This window comes from Molossus molossus, unplaced genomic scaffold (assembly GCF_014108415.1).
Source record: "Molossus molossus isolate mMolMol1 unplaced genomic scaffold, mMolMol1.p scaffold_m16_p_3, whole genome shotgun sequence".
Lineage (NCBI taxonomy): Eukaryota > Metazoa > Chordata > Mammalia > Chiroptera > Molossidae > Molossus > Molossus molossus.
The window spans coordinates 67,927,949-67,952,120 of NW_023425366.1; the positions used below are offsets into that span (position 1 = coordinate 67,927,949).

At 38.3% G+C, this 24,172-nt stretch overlaps 1 protein-coding gene across 1 annotated transcript in view; it reads right to left on the reverse strand.

Annotated features, from left to right (window-relative positions):
* Nucleotides 1-8,726: 8,726 nt before the first annotated feature.
* The window catches only part of PCSK1 (proprotein convertase subtilisin/kexin type 1), a 40,365-nt gene continuing 24,919 nt past the window's right edge, over nucleotides 8,727-24,172 (reverse strand). Inside the window, exons 10-14 of the mRNA XM_036279466.1 lie at nucleotides 15,801-16,034; nucleotides 13,859-14,016; nucleotides 12,354-12,487; nucleotides 10,217-10,378; nucleotides 8,727-9,660 (exon numbers count right to left, since the gene is read on the reverse strand). Of these exons, the coding sequence (XP_036135359.1) occupies nucleotides 9,301-9,660; nucleotides 10,217-10,378; nucleotides 12,354-12,487; nucleotides 13,859-14,016; nucleotides 15,801-16,034 (1,048 nt within the window). The 3' untranslated portion in view covers nucleotides 8,727-9,300. The remainder of the gene's footprint in view (nucleotides 9,661-10,216; nucleotides 10,379-12,353; nucleotides 12,488-13,858; nucleotides 14,017-15,800; nucleotides 16,035-24,172) is intronic.

A 24,172-nucleotide genomic window follows, 5' to 3' on the forward strand; every position in this document is an offset into this window, starting at 1 on the left:
GTCCCGAAATGGATTTACTGTATAAAGGAAGGTCCAAAAATGGCTGGCAAAGTCCCAGACATTGTGTACAAACACCAGGAAGTCCAGACGAAGAGGAGGGCTTTCTTCTCTGCATCTCTTCTGACAAAGGGGCAATACGTTCCCCAGAATCCTTCCCAGCATTTCTCTCAAGTGTAGGTGTTTGAGTAAAAAAATAGACAGCCTCTTCCAATTCCGAGACTCTCTGATTGTGCTGGGAGGAAAATTTAGGCAAATGCATTTTCATCCAAGAAGGTAGTCCAATCCTATGCTCTAATAACAGTATATAATTATTATCCAACAAGATACTTTTGAAGTCATAATTTTTTTTCTCAGAAAACAGATAAACTGAGCTCCACTCCACAAAATGAAACAATAGCTACCCCATCTGTTGTGGACATGAGTGACTGGGTGGCTTCCCTTTTTCTTCCCACATATCATTGTCTTCCCTCTTGAAGACGAGTTCCAGCTCCCCCCTGGAGCACTGCTGGTGGGCTCTGACTTATCTCCTCCGCGATCATAGTTGGTACCTGTTTTCTGTCAGCTGTGTGAGGCTGCAGCATTTTGTATTGAGCAAGGAGGAGGCATGAGCTGTAAGCTCTCAGGAATAGTCAGGCACATGGGGATTGTAAGCTTTAATTCTGATAGAACCCAGAGTCAAGCTGGGAAATTATTAGCTGAAAATAGTTACATGGAAGACAATGTCTTTTCAAGTGAGCTGAGAGAACACTGGCTCTGGAAGTCGGTCCAGGGAAAAGGGATTCTGTCTGGAGAAATAAATCCCCATCTTGAAGAGTCACAATGCATACCAGTATATTAAAGGGACTTCTGAGAACTACAATGAAATCATATGAAAAACCCAGCTTTTAATTTTGTGTTTGACAAATGTACATGACCAGGGAATCCTTTTTCAACACACACACACACACACACACACACACACACACACACACACACCAATATGCTGAAGAACACACTTTGGAAAATTTTTTTAAAAAGAAGACCCATTAGCATCAGGTAGAAAGCCAAGCAGTAGGGAGAGAAATAAAATATTCCAGGCTACATGTAAATTCATATAGGGGTGATTCTTAGTCTAAAGGATGTCTGAGATGTCCGCTTGGCCTGTTGCTCCCCTGAGAGAATGGCTTTGGTTCATTTCAAGATACATCAGGCAGTGATAACTGATGAGGACAACTGCCTCTGTCACTGTGCAAAATTCAAAATGCAGAAGGAGTATACAATCTATCTTGTTGCTCCTGGAAGCATAAGATTGCCTACGAAGGCATCAGTTTGAAAAATTTGGAAATATGGCTGAAAAGTGAGACAGAGTGGCATAATGGATAGATAGGATCAGAAAGACCAGTTTTATATATATATTTTAATATGTCACCTCAATCGGCTGTCCCCTGCTCACCCCCTACTGGGAATTGAGCCTGCAACCTGGGCCTGTGCCCTGACCAGGAATCAAACCGGGACCTCTCAGTCCATAGGATGGCACTCAATCCACTGAGCCACACCAGCCAGGCCAGATAGACCAGTCTTAGAATCCTGGCTTAGCTGTGTGACCTTGGGTAATTAACCTTTCTGAATCCCAGTTTCCATATCTGTAAAGATATTTCACTTGCAGAATAATACAAGCATTAGAAATAATATCTTATTCTCGTGAATTATTTTATTTTATTTTTTTTGTACGTGCCCCTAGTGGGAACCGAACCTGGGACTCTCTGGTCCGCAGGCCTATGCTCCAACCGTTGAGCCAAACTGACCAGGGCTTATCCTCATGAATTATTATCTCATCATATTTTGTGAAAAAAATATATATGTTTAATATGTAGTAAACGTTTAATTAACAAAAATAATTTCTATTATTTCAACTAGTAGAAAATAATTGATAACGTAAGATACACAGTATTCATTTGATTCCTGTACTATAAATATCTTCTAACATTATGTCACCTTTGTCTTGTAACGTAAGGCATAGCCTGGGCTCTAGAATAACTGCCGGGTTAAAATCTAAGCTCTAGCCCTGGCCTGTTTGACTCAGCAGTTAGAGCGTCGGCCTGTGATCCAGAGAGACCCTGGTTCAGTTCCCGCTAAGGGCACGTAACTCCATTGCAGTTTTGTCCCCGGCCCTGGTTGGGTTGTGCGGGTGGCAGCCACTCGATTTGTCCCTTTCACGTCAATATTTCTCTCTCTCTCTCTCTCTCTCTCTCTCTCTCTCTCTCTCTCTCTCTCTCCCCCTCTCTCCCTCCCACTCTATCTGAACAAAATATCAAAAAATGTCCTCAGGTGAAGATAAAAAGAAAACTCAACTCTACTACATACTGTGACCTTGAACAAACCATGCTACTTCCCACTGCCTCAACTTCCTAAACTATAATTTGGGACAATTTATTTTTTTTCTATTTGTTTTACAATTATTGTGAGAATTTAGTTAAATTGTATACAATGCTGTAGATATACTTAAGAACTTGTTTTTCATTGCTGGTAATATCAGCATTTATCAATGCTTTATATATATATATATATATTTATTTTATTTATTTATTTATTTATTTTTATCCTTACCCAAGGACATTTTTCGATATTTTGTTCAGATATAGTGGGAGGGAGAGAGAGGAAGAGAGAGAGAGAAACATCGACGTGAAAGGGACACATCGAGTGGCCGCCACCCGCACGACCTGACCAGGGCCGGGGACAAACTGCAGCCGAAGTACATGCCCTTAGCGGGAACCGAACCCAGGTCTCTGTAGACCGCAGGCCAACGCTCTAACCACTGAGCCAAACCGGCCAGGGCTATCAATGCTTTATAAAATGCTTGCATTTGAAAAGTGGTACTCTAACTCATTGCACATAAAAAATAATTGGGCATAAAATTAAACAAATGATTTTCTTTTTATCATCTTCTTTTCTCTTCATTTGTCACCTCTGGTATTCCTCAGCCTTGGGTATCTGCTCTTTAAGTCTTAGCTGTCACTTTGAGCGTTCCCTTCTCATTACAGTCTAGTCCACATGAGCCACAATGAAATGATTTCCAGTGTGGCCTTAGGAGAAGAAAGCTCACATTGGAATGACAATTCCCAAAGCAACACCATCTTGGTTAGTGACATTTTATGGTATTTCCATCTTCTTCAGTGATTCTAGTATTTTCTCCTTTATTGAATTTGTAGATAAGAGCTACAAATTCAAATCTGCTTGGTTCTAAAGTGCATTTTCTTTTTACAACACCACAATAATGAAAACAGCAACGATCTCACCAATAATAAAAATGGACAATTATTGAATATTTAAAAGGTACTATGAATTACCATAATCATAAATTATTTATCTACATTATCTTATTTAATCCTAACAGCAAACGTATTAATGATAGACATCATTGTTAGAGATAAGGACATAAGGCCCAGGGAGGTGAAGTAACTACTCAAGGGCACACAGCTAAGAGATGGTAGAGCCAGGATTCAAATTATCTTGTGGCTGATTCAAGAACCCACACCTCTAGCCTCTTTTTGTGGCTGATGTTTTCAGGCCCTTTTTTCTCTTCTAATAATTGGAGCAATAGACTTTATATCAACTATTTGATAAGCCTAAATCTTGTGTCTTTTTCACTTCCGAAAGTAAAAATAGCATCATAACAAGATGGCATCTGATTCAGGGCCATTCATTCATGTCATGAATACTAGTAAATATTGACCGGGGCCAGGGAATAGGTGTTCAGATAAACAAGATGGGTTTAATCCACTGTGCGAGCTCTGTTGGGATGGATAAGATCTCCCAAGTGGGCTTTCAGCATTCTGGTTCCCTCTGACAGGAGGACTTAAAATAACTCATACATTTCTCTTTCATTACAAAGCCTCAATAACATTTTTAGTTCAAAATTTACACTATCCAAGAAGCAGTTTGCAATGACTATAATCACCTCCTTGTCCATACATTGATGATAGAGCAATGTTTATATAATATCTATATGTAACAACATACAAGCAATACACATGCACAAATTGTAAGCCAAAACCCAGGTGAGCAAAAGTCACTTTTTTTGTGTGTGACAGAACTTTGTTTCTATTAAAAGTTGCCTTTCTAATAAGTATTGTGCACTTGCTATCAGCCAGTAAGTTTTCTTCCCTTACCCCAGGGTTACATCTGACTTCTGAGAGAGGCTAATAGAAGTATCAAGGCATTGGATGGGTGGATGGGGGAGTGAGGGAAGCATGTCTGTTCTGAGTTATTTTCTACCAATCTTTTTTTATATCCTAACCTGAGGACATTTTTCTATTTTTTGTTCAGATAGAATGGGAGGAAAAGAGAGAAACATCGATATGAAAGGGACAGATTGAGTGGTTGCAACCCACACGACCCAACCAGGTCCAGGGATAAACTGCAACCGAGGTACGTGCCTTTAGCGAGAACCGAACCCGAGTCTCTCTGGACCACAGGCCGACACTCTAACCGCTGAGCCAAACCGGCCAGGGCTCCCAATCTTATTATTAAGTGAAATATCTGTTCTAGTCTTTGTTAAATCCTGTGCTGACCAATGCTATTCCATAATAGTCATGGGTATATGTGACTCTCTTCTGTTCTCTGCCATTACCTCCTAAATAAACTACCTGTACACACGTCATTCATTATCTGAGGCTCTGCTTATAGGAGGAACTAAGCTAAGCCAGATCTTTAAAAATAAAAATTTCACAGCTTAGGCAGGGTCTTTGTTTAACTATGGGATCGGCATTAAGTGACATATGGTTAATTACTGGTTCCTTTTTCTTTTTTCTTTTCTTTTTGTATTCTAGGTTCAACAAGGCACAATTTAAAAGGGATACTATTGATGGAATAAAAAAATGGAACTTCTCTGTTATTAGTGAGCAATGAGTTATTGGTGAGTTTCATTGACATTGTAAGGCTATGTAACACACTACTCCAAAACTCGGTTGTTTACAACATGCATTTATTCTAATTCTCACAAGTTGCCAAGACAACAAATTCAGCTTATTTGGGCTGCTCTTATCTGGACACCTCTGTTTCATACTGGAAATTGGCTGGGTTTGGTTCCAGAACGTGGATATGCTACGTATACAGGTGTTCTGGAAACAGGCTGATGAGGCTAGTTCCCTGAGCCATGCTCTTGTCACAGCACTGGGTCACTGAAAGCAAGACCCGAAACAAACTGTGCAGGCACCTTTAAGGCCCTTGCTTGCATTATATCCACTAATATTCCACTGACCAGAGCAAATCACACAGTCAAGAAAGTACACACTGTCCACGGGGGCAGGGAGGGTGGAGAGAATAATCATCGTTACCGTGTATTAGTGCTGTAACCTTGCAAATCATGAGGCAGTTAGAAAACATTACTCTTCTTTATGGGTTTAAATTTGTATTTAAGAATTCATGTGGCCCTGGCTGGTTTGGCTCAGCGGTTAGAGCGTCGGCCTGTGGTCCGGAGAGACCTGGGTTCGGTTCCTGCTAAGGGCGTGTGCCTCGGTTGTAGTTTGTCCCCGGCCCTGATTGGGTCGTGTGAGTGGCGACCACTCGATGTGTCCTCTTTCACGTCGATGTTTCTCTCTCTCTCTCCCTCCCACTCTATCTGAACAAAATATCAAAAAGAATTCATGTATATCCTTGGGACATATGTGTGTTTGTGTCTATACTCCCAGCTTGCACACAGTTAATCCAATTGTTACAAACAGGCTTCAGAGGAAAACAGGTGTATCTTGGATCCTTCTGGTGGGAAGACTTTGAAGACGGCTGTATGTGGAGGACAAAGCTGATTAGAAGTCTTTCTGGGATTCTTGAGTAAAATTTTTTTTTTTTTTTTTTTTAATCCTCATCCGAGGATATTTTTCCAATTTTTGTACAGATAGAGTGGGAGGGAGAGAGAGAGAGAGAAACATCGACATGAAGGGACACATCGAGTGGCTGCCACCCACACGACCAACCAGGGCTGGGGACAAACTGCAACCATGCCCTTAGTGGGAACTGAACCCGGGTCTCTCCGGACCACAGGCCGACGCTCTAACCGCTGAGCCAAACTGGCCAGGGCTTGAGTAAAATATTTTAGTGTGACTGAATAATTATGACTTGGGAGAAAGGAATGGAGTCTGCAGGAAAACCACCCACCCGAGGTAGGAAGGCCAGATTCAGAAATGGCGGGTGGGAGGTCGAGGGATGAAGGTCTGAAGCAAGAGAGAAAAGTGGGCCAGAGGGCAGGGTATCAGAGTTGGGAACTGGGGGCTTCTGATGAGGGGACTTCTGGGAAGAATTTAATGCTTAGCCTGCTACAACCTGGCCTAGAAACAGTCGTGTTTAATAAACTCTTGCAAATCATTTCTCTCACATGTAGTAAGTCCCTTTAGATTTGCTCCCCCCACCCCAACACTTCAGTTAAGGCTCAGTCATACGCCTTTTTATGTTGTCAAGAAGTGAAAGACTGAGCTGTAAAGAAAAGTAAAATATACCTATTCAAGTAATTCTTAAATTGCCTGTAAGAAAGCCCATTTTCCTATAAAGGAATTAACTTCTTAATGTACACTTTCAACTTTCCTTTTACTTACAGTTCCTTTGGGAAACAATAAGAGGAGATCCTATTTTTGTTGGAAACATGAGCTTTTTTTCTTTTTGACTTAGTGAGAAATCATTTATTCTTCTGATTTATAAGCATATTTTACACATTCTGATTAATACATCAAGTGTATACTGTGGGAGTTTCCTTAACTAGGATCACACAAGTTACTCAGCTACACATTGTGCTAGACTATAGACAAAGGTCGCTTTTAATATCACAACACATACATATTACACTTTATTTTTTACTGACAGAGGAACATGCCTTTCAAAAAATATTTTATTAGATGAAACTTTCTTATTCTCAGGAAAATTTTGGTTCTTTAATATAATTTATTATGCCTTTTAAAATTCTGTTTGATAAAACCATTGCTACATTATAAATACCTGTAAAGAAAATATAGCTTAAAATTTTGAGGGAAATATTATATGTTTTTTCTTTTACATTTTCACAAAAATTCACACAGGCACTAAGAAAGACTGACAAAAATATTTTTTGTCTGAACAATATACCCCAGGTTGGAAACATTCAAACATGACTTTATTTAAATAGTAAAGCTTCTCTAAAGTGAACCTTTGGCTACAATCCAATGAGTTGACTGGAGTTTTAATCAGGAAAAGACTGTTAGAAGGCTGAAAAAGAAAGCTTCATACAATTCGTTCTAGGCTAGGAACGGGGAAAGGATATGTTTTTGTTTATTACTGTTTATTGTCCTTTCTGGGCCTTAGCTTTGTTTTTTAGCTGAAAATTTATCTCACAACTCCCTGGTTCTTTTTTATTTTAATACATTTTGATGTGTTGCAATTTTCAAAATTCTGTCTAACACTCCATATCAAACAGTATGTGAAACTTCAAGAATAGAGCGATACTATGATTCTTTCAGGAGAACCTCCTCAAAGCTTCATGGGTGTTGCTCTGGAAATATCTTTATTCTGCACAATTCTTATGGTAGAATAGGGGGTGAGATTTTCTTACTAATCATACTTCAAACCAAAGCAAGTGACAGACTCTGGTGCTCTCTTCCTGGTCCAGTTCCTGGGTAGCCTGATAAAGTCCAAACTCCCTGGAAGAACTGCAGGTGGTGAACCCACTGGGAGAACGCCATGGTAGGTGACTAGAGCCTTTGTGAGCGTACAGAGATGGGAACTAATGGGCTGGCAGTTAATGAATTAGTATAAATGGACATCCAGGGGAGGTGAGATTAAATGAACATGTCAAACTAGATATCAGAGGTACTTTTAGGAGTCTAAAACATCATTTTGGGGATAATAATTTAATTACGTCATGGGAAATTCTCAATTATCATACAGACCCTGCCTGAAAGAAGTTGAAGATATTTTTTCCTAATGTATTTACACTTTGAACATGTTCATTTAGTGCAAGAGTAGGCCAAATAAAATGCCCCTGGGGTGCTCCCATGAGGCAGCTGCCGCAAGCAACAGGCAGCAGACAGCCTTGGGGGCCTGGCATTCATGTCTAGCTGGACAATTGCTACTTGGCTCCAGACAACTGTCGCCATGAGGGAAGATGGGTCTGAGAATCAGGTTTTACATGAAATCTCATATTTTCAATAGTCACTCACATTTTAAACCATATTACATGCCAAACAAACGCTACCTGAGTGACAAATGTGGCCTGTGGGCTGCCAGCTCGTGTCCTGGGAGTCGAAGCTTGGAAGCAATTTGGTGAGAATTTGGTTATCATCAGCTGTATGGTTGGGGAAGAGTCACTGGTGTCCAGGAATGAGCGCTCAGTTTTAAAGATTCAGAAAATCCTGTTCTAATGAATAAAATTGAAAAAATAAATAAAGCCTCTCATTGGCTCTCCCCTTATGAATATTTTCCTGCTGTATATTGGTTCTGTGTTATGAGTGGTTTTCTGTTATTATTGCTAACCACAACAAAAAAAATTATGACTTGGAATCTGCAGAAGTCCCAAGTGTAAGTTTGTTCTAAGAAATTAGTTCTCTTAGTATTTAGACTGTGGCTAAGACACGGGAGGAAAACCTTCGGAAGGGGAAACAGAGGAAAACCAGAGCACACAGCATGATTTCAGTCACCTTAGATCCACTCAGGACTCTTACGTGGCACACCAGGCAAAGAATGACATAAGACTGCTCAAACCAGATAATGCAGATTCTGAGGTGTGTTTATGGAGCTAAATAACCCAGCTTTCCGCCCAAATGACCAGATAGTCACTCCCTGAATAAGTAGTACTTTGGAATAGAAAAGATAGGGTAGAGGTCTAATTGGGAACTCTTTCATCAGAGACTTTCCAAAGCCTTCTCTGGCAACAAAATTCAAAGAGCCATGGGGCAAAGACAGAAGACAAGCTATCAGAACAGATTTCCTTCCTCCCATTCTTTGCAGATTACTTTTCAAATTAGGTCTATTGCCCAGGTTATGACTTTCCTTTTGAGACATGAAATGGGAGGGCCCAAGGAGGCATTCTAATGTGGTTTGAGGACCACGTGGGAACTGTGGCTCTAGAAAAGAACAAACACTGTACTTGCGCAGGGAAGAGATGTTCTGAAAGAGCTGTGATCCGTTCAGGAGGTGGGATTTACTGTTTGAGCTCACCCCTTTCAAGTTTGAGGAGAAAAAGTATCACAAAGGATCTTATAAGCGTAAGAATCAATGACAAAAACAACCACTTCAGACACAGGCAAAATCTGAGGGTAAGGAAGAAGCATGAATATTTCCAACTCAGAATCACAGGCTGATTTAGTTTTCCTCCCTCAGAATGTCCACGAGAGCTTGCAGCAGCAGGTCGTCTCGGTGCTTGTGAGGTTTGGTGCTGTAGAAAGCATCCACATAGTCGCTATACTGACTGTCCTCAGCGACTTTAAGGTGGGAAGGGTTAGTCGGCTTTTCCGGGGCTAGGCAGAAATTTTCATAAAGGATGCTGGGCCTTGCACTTGGGGCCTTCTTTGGTGATCGCTTTGGCGGTGAGTTTTTGCTGAAAGCGCTTTGTAGGAGTCGCAGCATGACCTCGGACGGATCTCCCTCCGCCAGCTCATCTCGTCTGATTCCCACGCTGCTCAGGCTTTTTGCCGTCAGGGGGTTCTCTCCTGTGGGCTGTTCCTGAAACACAGAAACCAGCACAACATGAAGAAGGCTCGTTATTTAGGGCCAGGCAGGCCAGCTGCAGCCCATGCCCACTGCGTGCCCCTTGAGAGGCAGCTGGGGAGCAGAGAACACCCGCCTTCGAGTTACACTGACTCCGTTTTCAGTCCTCCACTTTCCACTTACTGACACACCCTTGGCACCTTTTAATCTCCTCAACTTCACTTGTAAAACAGGAGTAAGAATACCTCCACGTCTGATGGATTTGAAGACTGAATTAAGATGATATATGTATCATCTTACTGGTCTCCATTTTGATAAGTGAAGTAAAATTCACATTTGGGAATTTAATAATTTTGAATTCATTAATTTAAATGTCTAAATTCCAAATGAAAGAATAAATGAAGACAATAGGGTTTCATCCTATGGAAAATAAAAGTTTACCACTCCCCCTCCTTTTCTTCCTTACCCATGTTTGACTCCCCACCTAAAAGTGAGGGGCAGCTTCACTCACTACATTGTCACTTTACAGTTCAAAAAGAGAGCATGCCAAGAAGAACAGGGCCGCACAGACCTCCCCTGAGTCCACCATCTTCTCCACCCCTCTTCTGTCGTTCTGCACAGTGTTGTAGGACGTGTATACACGAGGCTGTTTCATGTGCTCCGGCTGAGAAGAGGTCCCGTGCAAAATCAGCTTCCAGTTCACAATTCTTCCTTCGTTTTGTATTCTTCCAGACTAATGAATAAGCATATATAATTTTAGTGTGTGTTCTGAGTAACATAAAGCAAGCACCCTCAAAGTTTCCAGAAGGAATTTCATAGTTAAAATCTAATTTTAAAATTCTGTGCAGTCCATGGGTAGAGCTCTGTGTAAAAAGAAATACATCACTGGTGGGGGATACATGTTGATGGAGGAACACTTGACTTGGGGTGGTGAACACACGATGCAATGTGCACATGATGTATTATAGAATTGTACACCTGAAACCTATACTATTTAATTAACCAGTATCACCCCAATAAGAAAAAAGAAAAAAAAAATTTTAAGATAATAAAAGAAACAAACCACTGAATTCACTCTTGCTATGAAAATTGCAGGTTATAGGCTCAAGGATTTAAAAAACGATTAATTGCACCTGGCCAGTGTGGCTCAATGGTTGAGCATTGACCCATGCACCAAAAGGTTACCGGTTCTATTCCCAGTCAGGGCACATGCCCAGGTTGCAGGCTCAATCCCCAGTAGGGGGCATGAAGGAGGAAGCTGATAGATGGTTCTCTCTCACATCCATGTTTCTATCCCTTTCTCCCTTCCCCTCTCTCTAAAAATCAATAAAAATATATTAAAAATAAATAAATAAAATAAAAAATGATTAATTGCTTCATTTAATTAAACATGCAGAACTCTCTATATTAACCTGTACATGGGGTGTGTTCTTGAAAAGTTGTCTGTACCTTCTATAAATAGAATTATATTTACCAATTATCAACTTGTAGAAACATTCCATTGGAGGAAAAAGTCAGCCTCTATCAAGCATTACAAATAGCCTTCAGCATTAATTAACCCATAAAAACTGTACATTTATGGGAAGAGTAATACTTTTCAGAGGCTCAAAAACTATTAAAAATAATGTGCTTAAATCCAAAATATCTTAAAAAGTATTTAAAAGTGTAGTCAAATTTTGCAGACTTATCTTGGTAAACAGATTTTCTTAGTTTTCTGATGGTAAAACTGAGTTAAAGCGTAGAGGACAGGACCACCTGCTAAGAACATTTCCTTATTCTCCCTATGAGAGCAGGATTTTTTACAGCTCCCATTTCCAAAATACAATTTTAGCTGTCTTTAGGAGAAAGCTATTCTTAGAGGGAAAAGTTATAACTACAGAATCTGTACTACTTTAATTGACACCTTCAGGAATTTAAAATTCTTTTTTTTTTTAAAAAAAAGTTATTTAGGTATGAGATCTGGTGCTGCTGATACTCATAACACATCTCTTTCAGGAGAACTCAGACCAAAACATTATTTATATGCTCACCTATAGAAAATGTTGGAGAAATGAGGCAAAAATAAATAACTCAACCGTATAATTCAGCTGTATAAATAATTTGGCTTTTTGCTCGGACACTCCTTGCTTTATTTTTGTGACTGTATGTTATAATTATAGAGAGATATCTAAGAGTGTTAGTAAACAGAGTGAAAGAAATGCTTTTTTGTTTGTTTCTAAGTGAAGCAAAATGAAACAAAGTCATATTAAATAAGATGTCTAATTAATAAATAAGCTACATCTAAATGGTCGCTGCAGTAAATATTTGTAATAGCTCCTTCATGTGCCTCCAGCGGAGTGTTATAAGCAAAGCTGGTGGAGCACTTAACAATGTTTGGGAGCACAGCTCATTCTGGTAAGTAGAACATGTGGCTGGCTATGTTCTGATAATAGAACACTTGGATTTGTCCCACAGTCTGCTACATTGCATATCAGAATATCTTCTCTCCCTTCTATGGCCAGTGCCTACTCTTTTTTCTTTCTTTTTTTCTTTCTTTAAGTCTATGTAGCCAAGTGGGCAGGGTTTGAAACACTACATCTTTTTATTACTTCAACTCAAGAGTGATCAAAGTTCCTTAGGACCCTTATTAGTGATGGCACCAACCTTCACACTCCTTCGATGTACTTAAAAGGAAGCATGTGCTTCCATAGCCTTTCCTTCTTACTTACCATGTCTGTAATTCGCAAAGTCCAGGTGCCTATGGGATTCTCTCCCCACGTGTGAACAGACATGAAGTCCCAATTTTTAAAGCCATTAGGAGATGTATCCCGCTCTCTTTCAGCCAACAGAACGGTGTTGGTTCCTATTTTCATACAACAAACACAAGTTAATAAGTGTCCTAACAGCTCTGATAGGACACACACTGTAGCATCTGATAACTGAAAAAGCTGGCAGAGATTAACCCTCCCATGGTTCCCTTTGAGTATAAGACCAGGATAGAGACATTCACAAGAAAAAGAAAAAAAAGTTTTTATCTACAGTTCTTTGCACATTATCTGACATATAAGTTCTCAATACATACTGTGGAAATAGAAATAAAGAATATATTAAGGTTTATTTTAATAAGGAGACCTCAAAGAACTATATTTATAAACTACATTAAAGATGAAAGTCAATGACCTAAAATACATTTTAATGGAACTATTATTCGGAAATTTAAGATAAATTTTTGAGAATTTAATAGGTTCCTGAGTCTATAATCTTTTATACACATAAAAAATGAAGCTATATTAATTTAATAATCTCTCATCATATAAAACTAGTAGTAAGAGTAACTCTAAATTTTTAAATTCAAGCTTTCTATAGATTAATAAATAATATTTCTAAGTAAAAGGGTCAAATGAACTATAGAGCCATCAGTGAAATAGCATTCCACTAATACTTTAGGCCAATTCCAAGAAATCTAGAAAGTATAACTCCAAAATTAACAGAACCTACTCCAAACCTCTAAGAAGTTCATATTTTGGAAGGACATTGTAGAGATAGCTCATCTGTCCTCACACATCACCTACAGACATTGGATTTAGTCAGAACTTGAATCCTACTACAACATGAAAGAGTGTTGGGACAGCTTCTCTTGGTTGGATCATGGTTTGTGTTCACAAACTCTTTTCCATCCAAGATCTCATTGGAATTGGTACCCTCTCAGGAAAGAGCAAATGTCCATACATCATATCATATAGCCTTAATTATATCATTATGAAAAGTTTGTTGTTAGTCTTCTCAACCTTCTTTCATGGATCAAAATTCTCAGTTTTTCAATTTATTCCTTGGATGTGTCTGATGTACCTGTCAGCTTTATTAATTATCAGAGTAATTATAGCTAATATGTTCCTGAGAGAAAAGAATGATAGATCACTGACCTGGAAAATGAACATAATTTGAAAATGTGTATTAAGGTATTAATTAAATTCCAGACAAGCTTATTAATGGAAGTTATTATTTGAATAGACCTCATTCTTTGCTTATTGAAGGACCCATGAGAATGAGCAGGGCAGAATTCTGATGTTAAAAAAAAAAAGAAGAAGTATATTGTTTAAGACCTGAAAAAAATCTATTAGGAGACTTTGTTCTATAAAGAAATAAAAATTCATTGATTTGAAATAATTGGGCTCACAGTTAAAAATTTAAACAAATGGTTTAAAAGAAATTTTTAAAGTTCAAAAAAATTTACCAGCAGCAGAAGTGAGTGTGACATGAAGGTCTCCTCTTCGGGAATATTCAATTGTTGCTTCAAACTGTACATGTTCCAGGGACTTGATAGCATTTTCCTGTCCTTCACACGCTCTTGTTGGAATTTCAATGATAACTTCTCCATTAGCTTTCAGGGCTCTGCATATATTGAGGAATCATCACTGAATAAAGTGCATCTCTTTTTCCTTGCATTTTATGCAAATATGTACACATCAGTCTTGACTAGATATTCAACTAAGCTTTTCGTCTCTCCCTAATATGAGTAGGGCCCAATTCAAGATCAGCTATAAATGAATTTTAATGAACAGAAAATTGTAAGGTTTTTATAAGAATAGAAAAACCAATTCTACAGTTTTTTTGTCGGTTTGTTTGTTTTATTTTATTTTTTAATTAATTTATTTTTGTTACAGATGTTTCTCCTTTTTCCCCACTGATACCCCCCTCCCCTTCCTTCTCCACCCTGCCCCCAGCTTTGTTGTCCATGTCCATTGTTCATGCATACAGGCATATAAGTTCTGTGGTTTATCTCTCCCCCACCACCCTCTCTTCTGGGGATTGTCAGTCTGTACCCCACTTCCACATCTCTGGGACTACCCCATTCCTCAGACCGTTATGTTCATTATATTCCACAAATAAGTGAGATCATATGATACTTGTCTTTCTCTGTTTGGCTTGTTTTGCTTAGGATAATACTTTCCAGGTCCCTCCATGTTATCTCAAAGGATAAGAGATCTTTCTTTCTTACAGCTGCATAGTACTCCATTGTGTATATGTACCAGAGTTTTTTTATCCATTCGTCTACTGATGGACATTTGGGCTGTTTCCAGATCTTAGCTATTGTAAATAGTGTTGCTATGAACATGGGGGTACATATATTCTTTCTGATTGGTGTTTCAGGCTTCTTAGGGTATATTCCTACAAGTGGGATCACTGGGTCAAATGGCAGCAATTCTACAGTTTTTATGGAAGCACAAAAGATCACAAGTAACAAGTCAATTCTGAGAAAGAAGAACAAAGCTAGAGGTATCATACTTCCTGATTTCAAAATATATCAAAAAAGCTACAGTAATCAAAACAGTATGTAGTAGGAAAAAACAGACATATAGACCAATGGAACAGAATATAGAACCCAGTTAAGTGTTCTTACCACAATTAAAAAGAAAAAAAGAAAGAAAATAGTACTTTGGAAAAACGCTAATGTAGAATTTGAATTCAGGCAGGTTTGCCTTGGACCCATCAAAAAGCGGTCTATTGCAATAGATGCTACTAAAATAATTTAAGAAATAATTATATCTTCCTAATGCATGGCCTTCATGCTTCCCACTCTTGGGTATTTTAGGTGAGTGGGTCTTCAATATAACCATAGTTGTCATGATAGAATCAACAAAACAGTCGTAGCAGATTCTGCTTCTGGGGCCAGATATGGTGGGTCAGATGTGGTTGATGTAAAAGTGGTATGACAAAGGTTCCTTCATGGAAGAAAAATCATGAATCACACAGGACCGTGGCATGAAGTGAGGCTCCTGAGTTTTGGATAATATTAGTTGGCAAGTAGTGTATTCCATCATTTCTAAGGAGAATTTTTAAAAACATTTTATCATCTTTAAATTTGGGATAAATCTTAAAACTGGTCATTGCTAAGAGTTTAATAAGCAATGATTATTCTTGGAGCTCTATAAAACAATGGTACACCTTAAACTTAATGCTAGATGGTAAATGGGCTATGAGAGGAAAATACAAATTTGCTAATATGATTTACAGATCTTTGATCTCAATATTCCCCCTGGACCCTCAGGGAACACTGGCAAATACTACCCCCATCTATTCAGAAAGGTAAGTGAGAAAAAAGTAGGCAAAGTGACCAACATCATATCAAATAGTGCCATATGCACACATTTGTTCAAAATTCCTGAGACACTCACCTGGGCTGAAAGTCGTTGTCCTTTACAACACACTCCTTCTTCTCGGGCACACTGGCCCAGGTTCTCGGGTCAGCTAAGTCCACCAGAGCTTTGGCATTGAGCAGCCCGAATCCAAATCGACTATTCACCATCAAGCCTGCGCCATTTTTTTTCCAACCAGGGTTATTGGCCAGTGGGTCGTATTCAGAGGTCCACACAACCAAGTGCTGCATATCTCGCCAGGTGAGATTTGGACTGGATGGAAAGTGACCCAAAATATCTTTCAGTGATAGAATAAAGTTTCTTTGCAAAAGCAAGTGCTAAAAACAAGCATCTTTATTAAGAAAGTATTTAGTACCTTTTGCAACTATGCTTACTGTAATTCTAGTTTGCATTACTATTCTTGTGTCTTTTCATTCAGAATTCAAACTACAGTATGGAAAACTCCCCGTGCCATATAAGTTAAGCTCTTACCATGAGTAAAATTTTGTCTTCAGCATTGTATAAATGTAGGACTTGGTTCATGATTTCTAATTAGTTGAATTTAACTGGAGCAAAAAATTAAAAATAACAGCACTTCCTTTGTGTCTTCCAGTTTTCTGCTGTCCATTAACATCCTTGGCAATTTTAGCATTTTTAACTTACAGATAAGGCCTTGATTTCCTTCTTAAGAAGAACTCAGATTTTTTTCAAATTTATTTTTATTATTGAAAGTATTACAGATGTCCCTGTTCACCCCCACACACACACACACACCCTCCTCCTCCTCTCTTAACCACATTGTGGTCTGTGTCCATTAGTTATGCATATGTGTATATAAGGTCTTTGCTTTATCTCTTCCTGTTCCCCTCACCCCCCCTTCCCTCTGAGGTTTGTCAGTCTATTTCCCACTCCCATGTCTCTGGATCTATTTTGTTTGTCAGCTTATTTTATTCATTAGATTCTATAAATAAATGAGATCATGTGATACTTGTCTTTCACTTGCTAAGTGAAATAAGCCAAACTGGAAGACACAAAGGAAGTGCTGTTATTTTTAATTTTTTGCTCCAGTTAAATTGAACTAATTAGAAATCATGAACCAAGTCCTACATTTATACTTGGCTTATTTCACTTAGCATAGTACTTTCCAGGTCCCTCCAGGCTGTCTCAATCTCAAAGGGTAAGAGATCTTTCTTTTTACAGCTGCATAGTAAGTACTCCATTGTGTAAATGTACTATAGCTTTTTTATCCACTCATCTACTGATGGGCACTTGGACTGTTTTCAGATCTTAGCTATTGTAAATAGTGCTGCTATGAACATAGGGGGTGCATATATTCTTCTAATTGGTGTTTCAAGCTTTTTAGGATATATCAGATTTTAAAGACATAGGCTGGCTACCTACTCAAATACTTTTTATCTCTTTTCTTTATCTACCCAAAGTGCCAAGAAACTCTTAGCTACTTGAGATCACTCTTGTAAGGCATTATGCTTAATACTATGGGGATATTCAAAGAGGTGGTTCTTGCTTTTAAGAAGCTTACAATTTAGTAGAAGAACTAAGTTTTTTTTTTTTTAATTACTGTAATATATCTGTTGAATGCTATGTTTATTGTATAATGTACTGTAGGAATTTAGAGGAGAGAGAATTCTTTTGAGATGGGAAAATCTAGGGAGGCTTTGATGGGAGGAAATCATTGAGCTGAACTTTGAAAAGTGGGTAGAATGTCAAGAAGTGGAGTGAGAGAAAAGAGCATGAGGCAAAGGAGCAAAACCTAGGAGGGGGGAAGTACAGGATGTGGCCCAAGTACAGTGAGGAGTCTGGTTTGCTGGAGCAGGAAGATGTGATAAGGGTACTGAGCTGGTGAGGGCCTTGACTGCCAGGAAAGGGGCTTATGCTTGATCATTTGGGCAATGGAGAATCACTGAGAAATTTTGAGCAAGGACATGGTATAACTGGAAGTCTTGATAAAATTAATTTAGCAACAATATAAAGATAAATCATAGATGCACAGGATTGTTGGATCTATTATCAAAGATGAAGCCTTTCCTCATCACCCTATTGAAAATTTCAGTTCTCCCCACATGCTCCTGAGCTCTTATCCTGCTATACTTTTTTCTTTTTATAGCATTATCACCTTCTAACATATCAGGCAATACATTGGTTTTGTATGTTATTAATACCTTTCTACCTGCTAGAATTAGCCATGAGAAGGTCTGACATTTTAATAAATCTTATTCTCTGAGGTATACCTAGCACTCAAGAATTTTAGGCACAGAGCATATGCTGAGTAAATACTGGTTGGTTGAATGACTGAATGTGACTACGTGTTAACTAGCCCCAAGTATAATTTTAAAACTTATTGCTATTAGTTGTTAGAGTCTTTTAAGATCTCAAGCTTTCCCTTCGCTTTGAGACCTGCAGTTTCTATTAAGCCAATCAAACATTATTTAATAAATAAATGGCCCAGTGTTTAGTCCTCGAGGTTCTTATCTTATCACTAGGTTGTAAAACAACCCTCAGGCTCAATTTTCTGTTTTCTCCCTCAAGCCAATAATATATTGGTTAAATTGTTCTCCGGTAGGTATTGCAAAGGCCACCTGGCAGGCCTCACAGGGAAGCTCCCTCCCCATGCCAGCCTGGGTGCACAGCCCTTGTACTGCGGTCTCTCTAGAAAGTTGCAGTCAAGGACTCAGTCCCCCTCCTTGGTCAAGCTCTTCCCATATTTACATTCCTAGCCCCTCATGCCTTCATTCTTAGGTCTCCTTATCTGAGGCCTTGGGCAGAGTTCTTCTCTGCCTCAGGCCTCCTTATGGGGGGAATGGAGGAAACCTTGAAGACAATTTCCCCAGTACTTCTCCACTCCTACCCTTCCTCCAAGCCCCCTCCCCTCCCCAGAGTCCATAAAAATACCACAGCCTTTTGTTGGGGCTCCCTCAACAGTGAGAAGATGCTCATGAATGTGGTGCTCCACCTGACCCTTGACTGGTGCACCATTCCTTGTGGGGAAATGGACCAGGCGAGTCAGTGTTTCCTCTCCTTTTACACTCTGGCTTATACTGTCGTGGTAAGCGATTAAAGGCTTAAGTCTTTTATTTTTGGTGTATTGCTTTAATTGGCTACTCTGACGCCTAGCAGCTCAGTAGGCTCTCTCTCAGCTCAGCTGAGCTCTGACGAACATACTACCCAGAGAGTGACCGGTGTAGGCTTTAGAAAGACTCCAGTGCAGTATTTTTCAGGGATTCCAGATTGCTTGCACCAGTCACCTGATACACTTGTAAATATTGAAAATTCCTGAGTCCCATCCTAAACCTACTGAATCAAAATATCAGGGTAGAGCATGATTTTATATTCATATTTTCTTAAAAAATAACCAGTTCTATGTTATAGCTAAAATAATAAGAGTTGGAAGAAAGAATACAAGCATATAAGTAAGAAAAGAAGTCATTTCAAATCATGGAGGTCAAAATAGGGAATAATAAAAAGCATATTAAGCTATATTTTACTACCAAAGACCTATGTGACCTTAAGCAAGTCACTTCATCCTCCTGGTCCTGAGTTGACTCATTTATAAGAATAGAAGAATAAGTATAATCATCTCCAGAATTCTTACTATTCAAACCTCCTATCTGTCCAATATTGTAAATACCTCATTGATGATCTTGTCTCCACACTGGCCACCCACATTCAGGAATAATTAACTGGCTGAGTAGAAATGGCCATTTTCTAAATGTAGTAATTAATTCTGCCCTATAAAGCATTTTATTGAAATTATTACAACCTTCTAATCTTGTAAAGAGAGTTTAGGTAAAAAGCCTCTTATTAAGGTGGTCAATGGACAACCCATCACTTTCCTATTTGGACCATCAATGTGAGCAGGTGTATGGAGGTTGGGATGAGGAAGTATGCTAAGGAGGCATAAGGCAGGGTCTTGATAATCAACCGCAAAGCATAGACTTCCTAGATTTCCATAGTAGAACATTCGTTTTACATTTAGTTGCATTTTTTTGTTGTTTTTACATTTTCTTTTACCTATTCTTTGCAAAATATTCAAGGGGGATTTATTGCCATGCAATTTAGAAAATTAAGCCCATATTCCTAACAGGGTTATTCTTCATTTGTGTGATTGCATTTCATAAATGAAAAGGAGCTGCTAATAATAGTACATCTCATTCCTGACAGCCTCCCTTTGTTAATTAGTGCTCAACAGCATCCACAATAATTAAAAATTTCAGAGCTGCATTAGGTTGCTAATCATGGATATGTTTATAGAGAATAAAGGGTTGTGGAATTAAACACTGAAATTAAGTATTGCTTCTAATTAGAAGAGTGTAGGTAAAATAATCTGCAACAAAATTCTAAAGTGAAACAGTCTTAGGGGCTACCTGGTTTAGCCTCTACTCACATCTAGGTAAGCCCAATATGTTGAAGATTTTATAACCTGGAGACTTTCCAACTTTTCATAATCCATTGAGTCAAAGATTTCTTTGATGTGATTTATCCAAAGGTTTCATGCAGCATTAAAAGTTTAGTTTTCTTTGTCTAGTCTTTAATGAAAACAGAAGATTGGTTCATCTGTTTATTTAATATCTCTGAAGATGTCAAGGGATTCAATGTTTCACTACAGAATTTGTGTTCTGTATTAAAAATTATTCTGATTCTTTTGCTCTCTCCACAGAAGACTGAGGTTATTGTCTGCCATCTTTCTTATGTATACTCACTACATAATAATAATGGTGCCATAGGCATTTATTCAAGGAATTCCTGTCTTTTTAATGGCTATTACATACCCAAATGGGTACCTTCACAATTACAGCTAGATGAGGTTGCAGGAAAAACAACAGTTGTAAATTTACTCTTTATAGCATTATTTCTCAAAATGTGGTTAAAGTAACTACTAGCATTCAAACTGCCTAGGATATTTGTTAAAAATGAGAATTCTTTGCCTGGCTAGTGTGGCTCAGTGGGTGATCATCGACCTATGCACCAAGAGTTTGCTGGTTCAATTCCCAGTCAGGGCACGTGCCCGTTTGTGGGCCTGATGGCGGGGGGCATGCAGGAGGCAGCCAATCGATGTTCTCTCTCATCAATGTTTCTATCTCTTTCCCTCTCCTTTCCTCTGTGTCTGAAATCAATAAAGAAAGAAAAAAAAATTTTTTTTTAAATGGGGATTCCTGGGCCAAATACCAGAAACTTCTGAACCTAAGTTGATGGTAATAAGACCTGGGAGTCTGCATACTACATAAACTCCCAAGATGATTATTATGTATCCTGATGTTTGAGAAACACTTTTCTAGGGAAAAAAATCTCCCTATACATATTTGAGCCAGAAATGATTCTTTCTCCTTTCCTCTCCTTTCCTCATTCCCCAGTGCTCCAGCTAAGTAATATTTAGTGCAACACAGTAAGTAGTTTGCTCGTGACAAGGAGTCTTTTCTGAAGAACTCAAACACATGAGAGTTATGATGTTCCTTTATCAACCTCAATCTTATTAACTCCCTTTGTTTGAGAGGCTACCATTCAACATTTCCTCTCCATCCGGACCATGGAAGGAAGCATAGTGGAGTTGCTGATAGCACAGGTTTTGGGGTTAGACAGACCTCAGTTTGAATCTTCTTGTGGGATTTTTGTTACATTTCTCAACCTCTCTAAGCCTCAGTTTCTTCATTTATAAAATGAAATGAATAATTTCTATGTGACAAGGATGTTGTAAGGATTAGAATTAGTGTTATATATAAAGAGGTTGGCACAGTGTCTGGTTCATGGCAAGAACCTGATAAATACTGGATGTTATTAATCTCAATAAATTTAGCCCAGAGTTTTTTCTTCAGTCCCCATAGATGTTCCTTCAGAATTAGCCCATAGTTAAATGAGTCTCCCAATCTTGATTGTCTAGGGACACTTCTAGAAATTCGGGCTTTCAGATTTTCTGAAATAATTGTCTTGGTATATAAGACTAATATAGTTCAGAAAACTATCCATTTGAGAAAAGGCATCTCAATAATCTCTATGTACTTTGGCACAATGTATATAATGTTAAGCTAGATTATGTCCATCTTACTCATGATTGAATCAAAATAAAAGGGATTAAATTCTTATGTGCAACAGGAATATTATAGACTTTAAGTCTCTTAAATTGTGAACAGTGTAGGAATCTGATGGAAGCTACAAACCGTTTCCCTGAAAAATGCCATACATATACTCACAAACAATTCTGCATCTCATTTCACAAAAGCTCATGGACCTCTGGAAACTCATCCATGTATTTGATGGAAGCCTTGTGTTATAAATAGTCCGTTAGAAATTAACTGAGATTAATAAAGCTAAATCATTCTTAGATCATTTTCTCCTTAGAAAAAGAAAGTTTGAAATTTTAGAAATCAGAGATTACAATGTTAAAATGTCAGTTTTTATGGAAAGTTAACATTACATCTATTCACCTGAGTGGGGTATTTCTATTACACTGATCACTGGACAAGGATGGGGTAGGCCTGGCTCGTTATATTTCCATGCATCTGATAGGTGTTAGGTAGAGAAGGCAATATTTTAAGGATGGTTTTCTTTTGACAGCTCCCTGGAGCTCACAGTTTAGATCTTGAAATCATAAATACTATGTCTGTTTTACCACCTGTGTGTAACCACCTCCCTTCAGAGGACCTTATTTTTTCCACTCAGAACTGCTCAGCATCAACCTCAACAATTCATGTTGGATGATCTATATATGCTGATACCTTCCAATTCAAACTGGAGAATTTCATATAGGGAAGAGGTTTGAGAAAAATCATCTGATCTGACCATTTTATAGATGGTCAGTTGAGTCCTGAATGGGGATTAACTTACTGGAGATCACACAGCTAGTGATGTGCCTAGAAACTGAAGCCAGGTGTCCTTTGCACTTTCTTTCCACTGCTTGGATTATTTTTCCTCAAATTTGGTTTGCTAATACCAGTCTCAGCTTGTGTTTGTAGGCTTTGCCCTCTGTCCTTCCCTTTCCTGTTACAAGTGAAATCGGATTCTAAACAAAGCTCTTCTATTGGGCCCAAGAGTTTTAAGTGTTCCTCTGTTTCCAACTGGCTCTTCCCAGATTTATTCTTTCCTTACCAGACATCTTCCCAGCCTGTCCAAGCAGACTCTTGGTATGACCCTTGCTAGGCCTGGCTTAGCCACTGTGGCCATCTCATAGCTGAGATACCAGAGACTAAATCCTAACTCCACAGGTGGCCCCGGGGCTCCTGGAGCTACTCTGAATTCTCTTGGACAAAGATTCAGCAACTTCTGGGCTCTTCTAGCTGTGGCACGAGCCAAGGTTCTTCTCTTCTGCTGCTGTGAATCTCGTCCACTGAACATGACATGAGGGGACTGCTTTGTCCTCTCTAGAGAATAATGTTCTTCTAGAACATCCTTATTAAGAAAGATAATAGTAATTTACAAATTTAATCACTTCCTCTGTCATGCAACCACAGCACCTGACTTGACATTTAAATACTTCGCACCACACAACATTAGAAACTAGAAATGAGGACAAATAAAAATCTGTGGATATGCAGTGTGAAACAGTTGGATTTCTTTTCCAATAGTCTAAGTATTATTAATAGTCTAAGTAATTATTATGAAGAAAAACGTTGTTAAATGCCTTCTTAACATCATACACTAAAATCAATTCCAATGGGCTTTAGGACTTAAATATGGCAAAGGAATCATAATAAAAGACATATAGATAAATGTTTATCTAATTTGGGGTTGTAAATATTTTTCTGAGTATAAAAATGAAGAAAAAATCCTTTAAAAAACTGGAAAATGTATACAAGTTAACTTACATGTATATCACATTAAAAATTACATACAAATAAAATTAAAAGGTAAATATCAAACTAACAAAGCATTAACAGCTTTTCTAAACTAAGGCCATAAATCAAAATCACGGCCATAAACAAGCAATCACAGATGATAAATGGTCAAAGAATATAAAATATTCAGCTTCATTAGTAATGCAATAAAAGTGTATGAAGATGAGATACCATTTGCATGTGTCAAAATAGCAAAAACTAAAAGATAAAAGCTTTAGTAAGGGTTTAGGAAAATGGCACTTTCACACATATAATGCTGGTGGAAATATAAAATGCTGTATAGTCTTTCTAAATAGTAACTTGTCAATATATATCAAAATCATTGAAACATGCACTCCCTTTGACCCAGAAATTCCCATTGTGAGTGTTTATCTTGAGGAAATTATCAGAGATGACAACAAATATTTATGGACATGGGTGTTTAAGCATGATTAGATAACTTTAATAAAATCTGCACTTATATAATAGAATACTACAAAAAGATAAAAACTATGTTTTTAATTCTCATGACCTCTGACATGTTATTTCAGCTCTAAGAACGGGCTTATATAATATGGAACAAGATGT